The 13007-nt window shown below is 31.9% G+C and overlaps 4 protein-coding genes across 5 annotated transcripts; 2 read left to right on the forward strand and 2 right to left on the reverse strand.

Moving 5' to 3' along the window:
* Window position 1: 1 nt before the first annotated feature.
* LOC126670468 (ferredoxin C 1, chloroplastic) lies at window positions 2-655 on the reverse strand. Its single transcript, XM_050364206.2, has one exon. It carries the CDS (start codon window positions 532-534, stop codon window positions 88-90), a length of 447 nt encoding a protein of 148 aa, XP_050220163.1. The 5' UTR covers window positions 535-655; the 3' UTR covers window positions 2-87.
* Window positions 656-1926: 1271 nt separating this feature from the next.
* Window positions 1927-5143, forward strand: LOC126670462 (cysteine synthase-like). Of its 2 annotated transcripts, none has more exons than XM_050364203.2 (11): window positions 1927-2019; window positions 2271-2334; window positions 2448-2557; window positions 2839-2896; window positions 3273-3536; window positions 3647-3784; window positions 4043-4094; window positions 4233-4312; window positions 4563-4622; window positions 4726-4806; window positions 4890-5143. In XM_050364203.2, the coding sequence occupies exons 2-11, from the start codon at window positions 2293-2295 to the stop codon at window positions 4980-4982; spliced, it is 978 nt and encodes a 325-aa protein (XP_050220160.1). In that variant the 5' UTR covers window positions 1927-2019; window positions 2271-2292; the 3' UTR covers window positions 4983-5143. The 2 variants fall into 2 exon arrangements, with proteins under 2 accessions (XP_050220160.1, XP_050220161.1); XM_050364204.2 differs by having other exon boundaries at window positions 1933-2016; window positions 2269-2334.
* A 1740-nt stretch (window positions 5144-6883) lies between these two features.
* Window positions 6884-8420, forward strand: LOC126669127 (prefoldin subunit 2). Its single transcript, XM_050362473.2, has 2 exons — window positions 6884-7081; window positions 7788-8420. Exon 2 carries the CDS (start codon window positions 7794-7796, stop codon window positions 8235-8237), a length of 444 nt encoding a protein of 147 aa, XP_050218430.1. The 5' UTR covers window positions 6884-7081; window positions 7788-7793; the 3' UTR covers window positions 8238-8420.
* Window positions 8421-8615: 195 nt separating this feature from the next.
* On the reverse strand, window positions 8616-9285 carry LOC126669126 (preprotein translocase subunit SECE1). Its single transcript, XM_050362472.1, has one exon. It carries the CDS (start codon window positions 9262-9264, stop codon window positions 8752-8754), a length of 513 nt encoding a protein of 170 aa, XP_050218429.1. The 5' UTR covers window positions 9265-9285; the 3' UTR covers window positions 8616-8751.
* Between the last annotated feature and the right edge of the window lie 3722 nt (window positions 9286-13007).

Raw genomic sequence — 13007 nt, forward strand, 5'->3', positions numbered from 1 at the left:
ATAAAAAATGAAATGCCGAATGTAGGACTCGAGAAGCTGTGTATTCAATGTCAAAATTATTAAACTGAAGCATCAATCACAAAAATTTCAGTCATTAGCAGTTGCTAGTTGCAACGACAGAAGCTCCTCTTCAGGAATGGTCTGAATGCGGCAATCGGATCTCGGATAAGCTACACAGAGAAGTGCATAGCCAAGCTCTATGACATCATCACTAAGCATACCTTCACTCTGATCGACTGTGCCGCTAATGACCTTGGCCGGACAAGTCATGCATACACCAAGCTTGCAGTCATAAGACACGTCGAGGCCGGAGTCCAACGCCTTGGACAGAATGCTCTCGTCAGGTTCTACCTCAAGCTCCGTAGACTGTCCTTGGTGCTCAATCACAACTTTGTAGGAGCTGACTACAGTGTTCAGGGATCTTGTTTTGTTTCTGTAGCCAAGGGAAAATAGTTTTGAGGGTAAGTTCTGTTTGGTGAGAGTGAAAGAAGGAGAAGGAGAAGGAAAATGAGGAGTGAAATGCAGGGCTGCCATGGATGCCTTTTTTTGCTTTTTCTGAGAGGGATCTTTTGTGAGTATTGAAGTAATTTGTGGTGCTTGATGGGATAAGGTTTTTGATAGGAGCTGGCGCTGAAGCCTTCCCCAGCCCTCACTTGGCACGAAAACTTATCGACTCTTATGTTCAGTATCTTATTTCCGTAAAAATATTTTTAAAATTGTGAAAATTTATTTTAATAAGAATAAAAATTATAGTTTTACTGTTTTTCATTTTTAATTATAAATATATATTTTCATTTGAAATGAAAATCATCTTTTTTAAAAAAGCAAAGTGATTTTTTTCTATTTATAACTTTGACAATTTCATCAAATATATTTCTAATTTTTTTCCGTCAATTTTACGAATTAGTATAATATATATATTCGGAGCGTGGATTGCCTTTGTTTTATTTGATTGGTTTGGTTAGGAAAAAAAATTTCATATCTATGATTGTATTGATGTTTGGATATAATTATCTTAATTTGAAAAATTGAGAGATCTTATTATCCAAACGTTTTTAAGGATATATTTAATAAAATTGTCAAAATTGTGGATAGAAAAAATTATTTTACCGAAAAAAATATAAAATGGCACATTTTTCTTTTTGATTTGACATTAATTAAATTAAATTATTTTATAATGCTTTTTTGTTTTAATATTACTCCCTCTATTTTTTTTAGTTGTCACTTTAGGCAAATGTGTTTTTCCATCAATAGTTGTCTTTTTAGAAATTTAAAATAATATTAGCTAGTATCTTCCAAATTTATCCCTCCCATAATAAATGACTCTATGACTCAATTTATAAAAGCATTTATTAAATAGTAGGGTTATTTGAGTATTTACTCTCATAATTTAAGACAAAAACCCCACTTTCTTAATATGTACAATTTTAGCTAAATGGACAATTAAAAAAAATGGAGGGAGTATAATTTTAGAGACAAAAGATAAAAAGTGTTTTTTTTTGCGAGGAAGATAAATAGTAAATTTAATTTAAAAAGGATACTATTTTAAAATTACATCCTTTTCAAGTTCACATCCATCAAAAGATGCATTCTCATACAATTTGTAACAAAAATAATCCAATGCATCATTTTAAAACGCATTTCTTTCTATTTTAGATATATGTTTATTATTAAAATAGTAAAAATAAAATTTATTGAGGAAAAGTATGTTGTAGAATAAGGTGTACATTGTTACACAAGATACTTTCTCAATTTGTGAATGTCCTATGATAATTTAAGAGTCAATTGATCTCATCACATCCATAGTTTACTGTTTAACTTGGTCATAAAATCAGGTCAGATGCATACACAACTCTTATATGTCAATTTTTTGTTTTTTAGTACAACAAATCCTCCAATTTTACACATATTTATTGATCAATATAGTACCTCCTTCTCAAAATAGCTCTGCAGCTCATATCAAAAATCACTACTACCATATAAATACAATCCATTATAAATATTATCAATCCTCAAAAGGTAATTACTTTTTTTTTATCTTTGTTCACATTTTATTTTTTTGATCAAATGTATTTTAAATTAATGAATACAATTAGATAACTCAAATTGTTCATACAAAATGGAATTTGGGCTCTTTTGTTTTTTGAATTTTCTCTGTAGATTATGTGATAGAATTATGCATACACAGAGCGTAATTTTTTATTGGAAAGAATTAAATTTGATGGATTTTATTTATTTTGGCTGTTCAATTGTTTTGTTTTTCTTTTCAGTAAATTGTGGTAATCTGAAGAGATGGCAATGGAGAAAGACCAAATTGCTAAAGATGTAACTGAAGTAAGTTAATGTTCTCACTGGTGTGGTGGCTAAAATTTCAATCTTGTTTTATGGTGATTTTTCTTTCTTATTAAGTGCTTAAGTTTTTCATTTTGTTTCACTTTTGTCCCCAGCTAATTGGAAACACTCCATTAGTTTATCTTAATAATGTTGTGGATGGTTGCGTTGCTCGTATTGCTGCTAAGTTAGAGATGATGGAACCATGTTCTAGTGTCAAAGACAGGTTCATTTCCTCTTTAAGTTTTGTTTTACTTTTTATGATTATCATTAATTTTTGTAAAATTATGATTGGATTTTAAAGAGGTTGCTTCTTGTTTCCGACTGGTAGCGATCTATGTTGCATGGAAACTTTTCGATTCTTATATTTGGACGTTTCTTCTCCGTTTTTTTAAAATGCTTTGAGAATCGTTTCGTCGTTTCTCGTTTTGTCATTCGCAATTTCAGCATTTATGTTTTCGTGCTATATTGGTAGCGAATAGCAATTGTCATTGATATGATGTGCAGGATAGGTTACAGCATGATTTCAGATGCAGAGGCTAAGGATCTTATTACACCAGGGAAGGTTAGTTATGAATCATTTTATTGCTATTAAATTTAAGTATAATTACTATAATTCTCACGAGTGTAGGTCCGAAATAATGTTTTTTTACCTCAATTTTGAAATCACTAGTTTGTCCTTGACTTTAAGTTTTATATAATTGAAATCACAAATGGAGTTTTAGTTAGAAAGACTAAAATGTCAAGTGGAAAATAGTAATTTTTAAAAATTTATGGAGAGAACAGTAATTCAACAAGTTATAAATTAAACATCTTTCAATTTTTGAAGCATTTTCGGTAAGGAATACAAAATAACGGAAACTAAAACTCAACAAGTTTCCGTGCAACATAGGTGGGATTCCAAACTGTTGATTTTAACTAGTTCTGGTTTTTGGTTGAAGAGTGTTCTGATTGAGCCTACGAGTGGAAATACCGGCATAGGATTAGCATTCATGGCAGCTGCGAAAGGATATAGGCTGATTATCACAATGCCTGCATCAATGAGTCTCGAAAGGCGAATTATTCTCCGTGCATTTGGGGCTGAGTTGGTTCTTACTGATCCTGCTAAGGGGATGAAAGGCGCTGTTCAGAAAGCGGAAGAGATTTTGGCTAACACGCCTAACGCTTATATTCTCCAACAGTTTGAAAATGCTGCCAATCCAAAGGTGTTTTTTTTTTTTTTTTACAATTTTCTTGAATCAAATCCATATTTTGGTTTTTGTTATTTAACAAGGGGTTGTACCATTTACTTGGCTTGAATGGTTCTTGTTTTTAGGTACATTATGAGACGACGGGGCCGGAGATATGGAAAGGATCGGGAGGGAAAATAGATGCCCTTGTTTCAGGAATAGGAACCGGAGGAACCATAACAGGTGCTGGAAAATACCTCAAAGAGCAGAATCCTAACATTAAGGTCTGGTCAGGGTGAACCTGAAATGAAATTCATTCATTAGTATGATCAGCATAAGTTGACAGAAGCTATGTTGCACGAAAATGCTGAAACAAAATCGGCGAAATGATATTTTCTTAATAGATTAGGTTATAAATGTAAAGTTTCGCAGTTTCAGAAATGTAGAACTCGACAAGTTTTCTTGCAACACAGGACATAAGCTGTAACTTGCATTGCATCCGATCCTCCGAGTTTCAGTTTCTTATTTTTAATATTTTGCAGTTGTATGGTGTGGAGCCAGTTGAGAGTCCTGTTTTATCTGGAGGAAAACCCGGTAAGTTAGTTAAATTGAATATGATGCATCTCTTCCCTCAGACAAGTTCCTCATTTGTGGGAAATATAATTATTTTCAACATTGAATTCTTTCAGTTTCCTGTCTATTTTATTTGCTTAAAATTGCTTTATTCTGTAGGTCCACATAAGATCCAAGGAATTGGTGCCGGCTTTATCCCAGGAGTTTTGGAAGTTGATCTAATAGATGAAGTTGTTCAAGTAAGTATTTAAGCATAGCTCTGATTCACAAACAATTGTTTTTATAATCATTACTCTGCTGTCAATGTTGTTAACACGGAAACAAAAACGTTGAAATAGGTTTTACAAGAACATATTATAAAACATAGAGGTCGAAATTTCAGAAGTATTTTTAGAAACACAAACGAAATGCCAAAATGTAGAAGTCGAAAAGATTCATCTTCACCTGAAATCAGATTGAAAAAACTAATTAGTAGTATTAATTTTGCAGGTATCAAGTGAAGAAGCAATTGAAACTGCAAAATTTGTTGCCCTCAAAGAAGGTTTGCTTGTAAGTTATTATCAACTCTGAAAAACAACAAATCATTTCTGTCAACTCGCTTATTATTCTTGAACACCGATCGATCATTTTTACCTGCGAATTGGCAATGTAGGTGGGAATATCATGCGGTGCTGCTACTGCAGCTGCGGTGAAGATTGCGAAGAGGCCAGAAAATGCTGGAAAACTTATAGTTGTAAGTGTGTTTAGTTAAATTAATTTTGCTAAAAGCAGTGTTTGGTGTGAATCTTAGTGGAAGTGATTTGTTTATACGAACAGGTGATTTTTCCGAGCTTCGGAGAGAGGTACCTGTCGTCTGTGCTTTTCGACTCGGTGCGACGGGAGGCTGAGAGCATGACATTTGAGTCCTAAGCTGTTCTGATTTCTGAACTTTTTGCTATGTTCTTGTGGTTGGGATAGGATTTATGTTATGTTATTTGTGACTAATGACTATAAATACAAATTTCTTGTATTTCACTAAACACTTCAACTCTGTGAGTTAATGAAATTTATGGGATGTATCTTCTTATCTAGATCCGGTTAATAATATTATTATATAATGATTTTATAAATTGATATTGATAAAAAATTATGAATATATGCTGAATGATGATATTATTTTTGCATGTGAAGGCTTGGCCTAACGGCCCAAGTCCTTCCATTGCGTATGAGGTCGGGGGTTCGAACCCCCGTACCTTCTCAGGCCGTGGTTTACCTGGTTTAATTTAAAAAATGCATACTAACTCCCAACTAACTCTTGTTAACAATTAATATAGTATAAATCTCTATCTCTTGATAAAAAAAATGATATTATTTTTGATTATTTTATTTAGAGGTGGCAAATAGATGCCCAACCCAAGCACCCAACCCAACCCGCCCAAAGAAATACAACCCATTTGCACCCAAAAAAAGTTTGGGTAATTTTTGACCCAACCCATTTTAGCCCAAAATTTTTTGGGCTAAAATGGGTTTATAAGAATGACCCAATGGGTGAAATTAAGTCCAAACAAATTTTAATATGAAGAGTATTTGAGTTTTTAAAATAATATTTATAAGTTGTATAATTTATTTTTCAAAATAATTTTTTCCAGAAATTTCTTTTTCCGGAATTGTTTTTTTCCAGAAAATTTTTTTTTTTCAGAAATTTATTTTTTTTCAGAAATTTATTTTTTTCCAGAAATTTATTTTTTTTTTCGGAAAATTTATTTTTTTCCAGAAAATTATTTTTTTAGAAAAATTTATTTTTTTCAGAAATTTATTTGTTTTCCAGAAAATTATTTTTTTTTCGAAAAATTTATTTTTTTTCAGAAATTTATTTTTTTCCAGAAATTTATTTTTTTTTCGGAAAATTTATTTTTTTCCAGAAAATTATTTTTTTAGAAAAATTTATTTTTTTTCAGAAATTTATTTTTTTTCCAGAAAATTATTTTTTTTTCGAAAAATTTATTTTTTTTCAGAAATTTGTTTTTTTCCAGAAATTTATTTTTTTTCGGAAAATTTATTTTTTTCGAAAAATTTATTTTTTTCCCGGAAAATTAATTTTTTCCAGAAAATTATTTTTTCAGGAGAATTAATTTTTTCCCGGAAAATATTTGTTTCTGAAAATTAATATTTTGAAAAGTAATTTCTTTGAAAAAAATTTAATTTGGTATTTTTTATTTTGAACTTTTTATCTCAAATATAGATTTCAAGTATTTCACTTTATATTTTGGGTAATTTTGGGTTTTCATGACCCAACCCAACCCAAAATTACCCAACCCAAAACTGCCCAAAAATATTGTGACCCAAAATTACCCAACCCAAAAATGCCCAAACCCAAAGAAACCCACCCAAACCCGCCCAAGAACACCCATTTGCCACCTCTAATTTTATTTAATTAATTAAAATTTCATATAAAATTCACACGATCGGAAGGATTCATAGGAGTTTTTTCTATTTACTAAGAAAATAAAGAATTACCTTTCTCTTTATTTTCAGCTCAAAGTAAATTATATTGATATAAATGAACTTTTAGATTTTGAAAAAAATTTGAAAATCCAGAAAATTAATGGGAATCTTTAAATAAAGTTTAAACTTTTAAAACTGAAAGTAACCTTTTCTTTATAATGATAATATATAATTTAATATTTAAAGAATCATGATAATATATATTTTAAAAATTAAAATTAAATTAATTTATTTTATTTATTATAAACTATATGCATCAAAGATATATATGAATTATAGTTCAAATATTATATAAATAATTTAACAGTACCAACAAAATAAATAATAATTTAACAGAACCATTTCATTTTCTAGTGCTCAAGACGGCGAACAGACAGAGCACAATAGGGCTTTGCTTTGCTAGCTCAAAACCCTTGTTACCGAGTTCCGATTATCGACTCATTCATTGCTACTGCGGAAGCGCGAGTCGCAACCGTGCCATTTCGATCGTCTAGACCTCCATTTGTTCTTCTTGAACTTATCAGGTAGGTTTTCCTCTTGTTTTTAATTTTCTTTGTTCATTTGCAATATTTTGTAATACTTCTTTATTTGGGAGATTCGCTTTAGTTTCTAATCTGCAAATTGCCTCTCCAATTCGTTGATGTGAATTTAGAAATCAAAATTTGATCAGTAAAGCATGAAGATTGCAAATTAAATATAATGGATTTGGATCTTTCAAACCCTAATTATTTTGGTGCTAGAACTGATATTACCAAAGCCATTGGGTTCATTTAGTTACTGTGATTTCAAACTTTTACTATTGCAAATTAGAGTAAAGTGATATTTGGAAGTTAGGTATTGCAGAATATTAATTCTATTTGTTAGTGGTGGAATCAATGAAAACAATCTAAAGTATGCTGGTAGAATCAATCGTAGAAATCCGAGATGCTTATATAAGAGTAGGTTAAAAGCTTGTTAAAATGTGTTTTCTTTCGTAAGTAACTGACATATCATACATCGTTTTATGAAATATTTGAAATCGTCGGTGGCGTTTATGTATATTTAGGTCTAATATTTGGAGCTATGAATGAATTGAAATTTAACAATTGTGACACGAATTTTTGATTTCATTTTGAAATTTGAGATTCAACAAAAATTAGTTAATGCGATTCAAGATTTGATGAGTAAACTGCAGTTGAGTTTGTTGAGAAGGCTTGATTTCATTAGCACATAATTTCTTTGTTTATGCAGACAATCATGGCCAGCAAAGCCGAAGGTGATAGGCAGGAACCAATAAACGAACAAGCAGTTGTGAACGCATACACTGCTATGAGAACTGAACTGAATCAAATTTACTCCAAGATCACTGAACTTGAGATGGAAGCCAGCGAGCACTCATTGGTCATTAACGCCATTCAACCGCTAGACCAATCTAGACGATGCTACCGAATGATCGGAGGTGTACTTGTTGAGAGAACCATCAAAGAGGTCATGCCTGCTGTTCAACGCAATAAGGAGGGAATTGAGGAGGTAATATCAAGGCTTAACGAGGCCTTGGAGAAGAAGAAGAAGGACATTGCCGACTTTGAATCAAAATACAAAATCAGGATAAGGAAACCCGAGAATGAAGTGCAAGATGGCGGCAAGAAGGAAGGCGCTTCTCAAGGTGTTCTTGTAGGTCCTGCAAGTTCAAGTGAATGATACGTTCCATTATCTAGTATCCTCCATTTAAACAGTTTTCTCATGTGTTTTTGATAATGTGAACATTTTGTTATATCATCGAAAGAGTTTGCTGATTGTAATTGTAGACTAGAAGATATTATTGAACTAGAGATCGTGTTAGATCCTTTTTGTGAATGACAGTGCAACTATTTTATGGTGGAATTTTTTTAATTCGCAAGCACCACATCAAAACGGATTGCTTCTAAGTTCTGCGAAAGAGTGAGAGCACAGAATTAATGATTTGAACGCTTTTGGAGTGATTTTAGAATTAATGATGAACGGATCTTGTATGAATTTTTTTTATTTTACGAATCGGAGCTCAGTGATCGTGGCAGCAAGGCCACACGACACTTACACTTTAGAGGAAAAATTGCAAGCAGCTGAATTACAAAATTTACATGTTACAGTGCAGCTTTTCAAAGGAACAAATAAAAAAAATTAGACAAAACAAAACTGATCGAGATTTTTGTATTCTTTACAATGCCTGGCTTGATTAGCCAAAGAAATCCTGAACACCTCTACCAACAAAAACTCTATCAGATAACTCAGCAAAAACGGCATTGACAGTAAGCAAAACGACACTAGAACCGGCAATAACGCCGAGAACAACGCCGGTAATGCCCAACACTTTACCAAAAGCAGGCCATTCAATCTCTTGAACTTCCTCAGCCACTCCACTCAGTAAACCTCCGTCTTCCTTCTCTTTCTCCTTCCTCTCCATCATCGCCTTCTTAATCTCCTCCCCTAACTCGCTTCTCGACTTATCCTCCATTAATTCCGCTTCCTGAACCGCCTCCGATTCAACGCTCTTTTTACTCTCTTCCTCCACTGCTCGAATCAAGAAAACTCTGTTTCTTCTCGATTTTGCATTAATTGCGGTCTTGAGTTTTCCGATTGTAGTGATCGGCGGCGGTTTAAATTGTGAGATTGTGTTTGGTTGGTTGATTCTCAACGGCGGTGGAGTTGTCAGTGTGAAGTTGAGCGAGAGAGAAGAAGCGACGGCCATGTTTTAGTGGATAAAGAAAAGAGACGAGGAATGTTCATGAGATGTGTTCCGGTGCTTGCTTCATGGGCTACTGGGCTTGGATCTGCTAAGATCGGCCCATTTCATATTCAAGCCTTTTATCCAGGTTAGGCTCTAGTATTACATATTTCTCCTTTTGAATTTGTTTTTTTTGGTTCATTATAAACATAGTTTAGATAGCTAATTCTTCCAAATCTCTTGATGTTGTGTAGTTCATAAATTTTAATGATCTTAGAAGATGGAAAATTGAATATCATATGCTATTCTTACACTTGTGAAAATATTAATTAACAAAAGTTAATTTTCCTTTTAAACTTGACATAAAAAAAATCAAATAAGATTAAAATCGTGCCTTTAAATAAAAAAAAACAATTTTAATACTGGCGTTTACACTTGTTTTACTCCTTGATTGAGGTGGCAGAAAACAATTAGAATACTATATATAAATTAGACTGAAATGACAAAACTGTTGGAGTGTGATGTGTAAATTGGAGTTGAGAAGTAAAACGAGTCAAAACCTTGCAAAATGAAAATGTCGTTGTCCAAATCATAATTTATCTTTATTTTTAATTTTTGGTGTTAAATTCAAGGGATAAAATGAATTTTTGGTGGAAAATTAATCACTCTACGTTTGATTATATTGGATTTTGGGTACTTGTTAATCCAAATATACATAATAAAATACTAACTCTCTGAATCTATTTAATGAAAAATAAATCTCCTTGTGACATAAAAATACATATTTTGTGAGAGCTAAAATTGTAAAGAACAGATCCTTAATTGGTGATAGGTGAGAGCTGGAATCTGGATTGTGGGTCTGAGTCAAAAACAATCATATATTCAGGAAAAAAATGAAATAAATTTACATATATATTGTCACTGTCCTTCCACAGAGACAAGAATAGCTATACAATAAGCCAAAATGTATTCAATATAACTGACAATACAATTTCCAACGAGAAAGAAAAATTAAAGAACATAGCCCATGAAACAGGAGCTCCAATAATAAAACGTTTCAACAAATCATATGCCATTCTTGCTTCCACAACGGGAAAAAGGTCATTTATGCCCCTATGGTTTATCTTTAAGATCAATTAAGCCCTCAACGTCCGGAAAGGTTCAAATATGCCCTTAACGTCTTAAAATATTGACAACCAGGCCCCTATTTCGACGTATAAATGAAACGTTATGGGTGTGGTTGTCCAAATCGGGGGCCTGATTGTTCATTTTCTAAGACGTTAGGAGCATATTTGAACCTTTTTGTACGTTCAGGGCTTACTTGATTCTAAAGTCAAACCTTAAGGGCATAAATGACCCTTTTCCCCTTCCACAACCAAACAAAATTTGAATCAAATCTTCCCATCATTTTAAAATTTTCCAAATTTCTTGTGTTTTTCATGGCATCTGCATTATTTGATACAGTAAAATGGTCTAATTTCTGATTTGAACAGTTTTGGCATTATATATATGTATATAAAACATAATCCTGGTAGAGCCTAAAAGCAAAAACCCTTGGTTCAGAAAATTATTTCCCTCTTGATTGACATGATCAACTTGACTCCATTACCTGACAAAACTGTAAACAAATTGCTGCATTATTTCAAAAATAATGTCTCAAAATCTAATTTGTTGGTGATCAAAATAATGTTTCAAAAATAATGTCTCAAAATCTAATAGAACTTAGGATTTATGGTGATCAAAATTCAATAGAGTTAGTTGGTAGTTAATTCATGCTAACCTTCAGACAATAAATGTACATGTATATTTAATTTTGATGTAACCAAGTGTATCAATAGTAGCTATTGTTATGTCATGCTCAAAACTGAATCATGGTCATTATCAAAAAGATATAAATATTCTCATCTTCATCTTATGTTCGTAACAAATTTACTTATTTTCATTTATTCATAAATCATTGGACCCAATTTTTAGATGCATATTCCTATGAAAAACATGTCCTCAGGTGAAATCCTTAAGATGCTGATAAAAATTAAAAACTTTTCCTTTTTACTGGAAGTGGAGAGACCTGCAAAAACATCTTCTCATCCTACAAAATAGTATGCGATGTATTCATGTATATCAAGACCAAGGGTCATTCGATCTCTAAATTTATGCGTCAAAATTAATTAACTCATATTTAGCAATTTTAATCAATCAGGGACAATAATCTCTAATATAAGGTCAATTAACCTCCTAGGGTCATCGTGGCTGTGAATGCATTCATTTTATACAATTTTAAGGATTAGTTAAATGAAATGAGATTGTATGGTCATTAATTGATTAAAATCATGAAATGTGAGTTAATTGACTATGAGTATAAATTTAGGAAGCACGACGACCCTTTGTTTTATATCATTACTAAGCCTGAAAAAGTTGAACTTATGATGTGCATTAACCTTATGCATTTTAGCTCTTGCATGTTTGTAAAATTGTTGGCTTTTGTCATAGAAATCATGAACTTCTAAACAATAGTTTATTAGCCATGCTAGCAAGTTTAATATCATAACCTAACCAGCCAATAAGATAGTAATTTTATATGAAAAAGTAAGATAAAGAAGACGATCTTTTATAGAAAAGAACTTTGTCATTTAATGAACATTTTAGAGGCCGTCCTAACACATATCTGCTCCTGCTCTTGGTTCAAAGTTGGTGTCTTTATGGGGAAGTAAAAAAAAAACATTACTCACCATAGACAAATGTGTTATAAGATTCTCCAAGGTGAGTTACGCTTCTATTTGGCACTATTTGTTCATTACTTGGACATATAAACTGCTTGCATTTGGCCTCATTTATTTCATGCTTTATCTATCTTCAATTAATTTATCTTTTGAGTGTTTCTTTTTGCTTTACAAATATTTTGGATTCTTTTAATTGTCTAGTATTATTTATTAACTGTTTTCATGCCTCAAATGAAATTTTAAAAAACAATGAGGACCGTCTGATTGTTACCCCTTTAGGAGGCACACTTTGATTTAATACTACACATCCCACCAAATGTCATAACTCACAGCCCAAATATGAGGACTATCATGATATTTAATAATGCAAACACTTAGGACAAATGGTCTGGTGTTAGCCTTACCTAAACCAACTAACTTGTTTTTTGGTGGGCAGTGTAAATTATGATGGTTTAAAACAGTATTATAAAAAAAGCAAACCGATGTGGTCGTCGGTTCACGGTTCAAAATTAAAATATTTAATCTTTATTATAGCTAGCAAATAGATTGCACTTCAATTAGTAAATAAATAACTATGCGGTTTTTATATTTTAACCAATTTTATAGTTTTTACTTGTGGGGTATTTTTGGCTTAAAAATATTGAACCATATTTCCAGATTGACTTTCGATCTCGGTCGACGGTCGATCAGATTCGGTTCTTAAATATTATAACACTTATCTAAAATGTATCATTCTTTTGCAGTAGTTATTAGTATTTTATATCTCTGTTTTTCTTTTATTGATAATCGTTAGTATCTCTTTGGATCCTCTTGATTTGTCTCCACTTCTGTCTTGCATAAAACTGAAAAGAACAAACTCAATTATATTTATAGTGCTCTGCATATTATATTCCAATCTCAAGTCTTGCTCTCTTCTAAGAACATTTGGGGGTTCTCAATGCAACTTTTTAAACGATGGTTTCATGGAGTACTGATTCGAATTAATAGCTAAAATTGATCCTTACTTATTTCACTATTGAACTAATTATAGACATTTGCTGCTGCTGT

This window comes from Mercurialis annua, linkage group LG2 (assembly GCF_937616625.2).
Source record: "Mercurialis annua linkage group LG2, ddMerAnnu1.2, whole genome shotgun sequence".
NCBI lineage: Eukaryota > Viridiplantae > Streptophyta > Magnoliopsida > Malpighiales > Euphorbiaceae > Mercurialis > Mercurialis annua.

Coding starts and splice junctions, on each gene's coding strand:
- LOC126670468 (XM_050364206.2), bottom strand. CDS start 534: ATGGCAGCCCTGCATTTCACTCCTCATTTTCCTTCTCCTTCTCCTTCT.
- LOC126670462 (XM_050364203.2), top strand. CDS start 2,293: ATGGCAATGGAGAAAGACCAAATTGCTAAAGATGTAACTGAA. Junction 4,623..4,725: donor CCCTCAAAGAAGGTTTGCTT/GTAAGTTATTAT, acceptor TTGGCAATGTAG/GTGGGAATATCATGCGGTGC. Junction 4,807..4,889: donor ATGCTGGAAAACTTATAGTT/GTAAGTGTGTTT, acceptor TTATACGAACAG/GTGATTTTTCCGAGCTTCGG.
- LOC126669127 (XM_050362473.2), top strand. CDS start 7,794: ATGGCCAGCAAAGCCGAAGGTGATAGGCAGGAACCAATAAACGAACAA.
- LOC126669126 (XM_050362472.1), bottom strand. CDS start 9,264: ATGGCCGTCGCTTCTTCTCTCTCGCTCAACTTCACACTGACAACTCCA.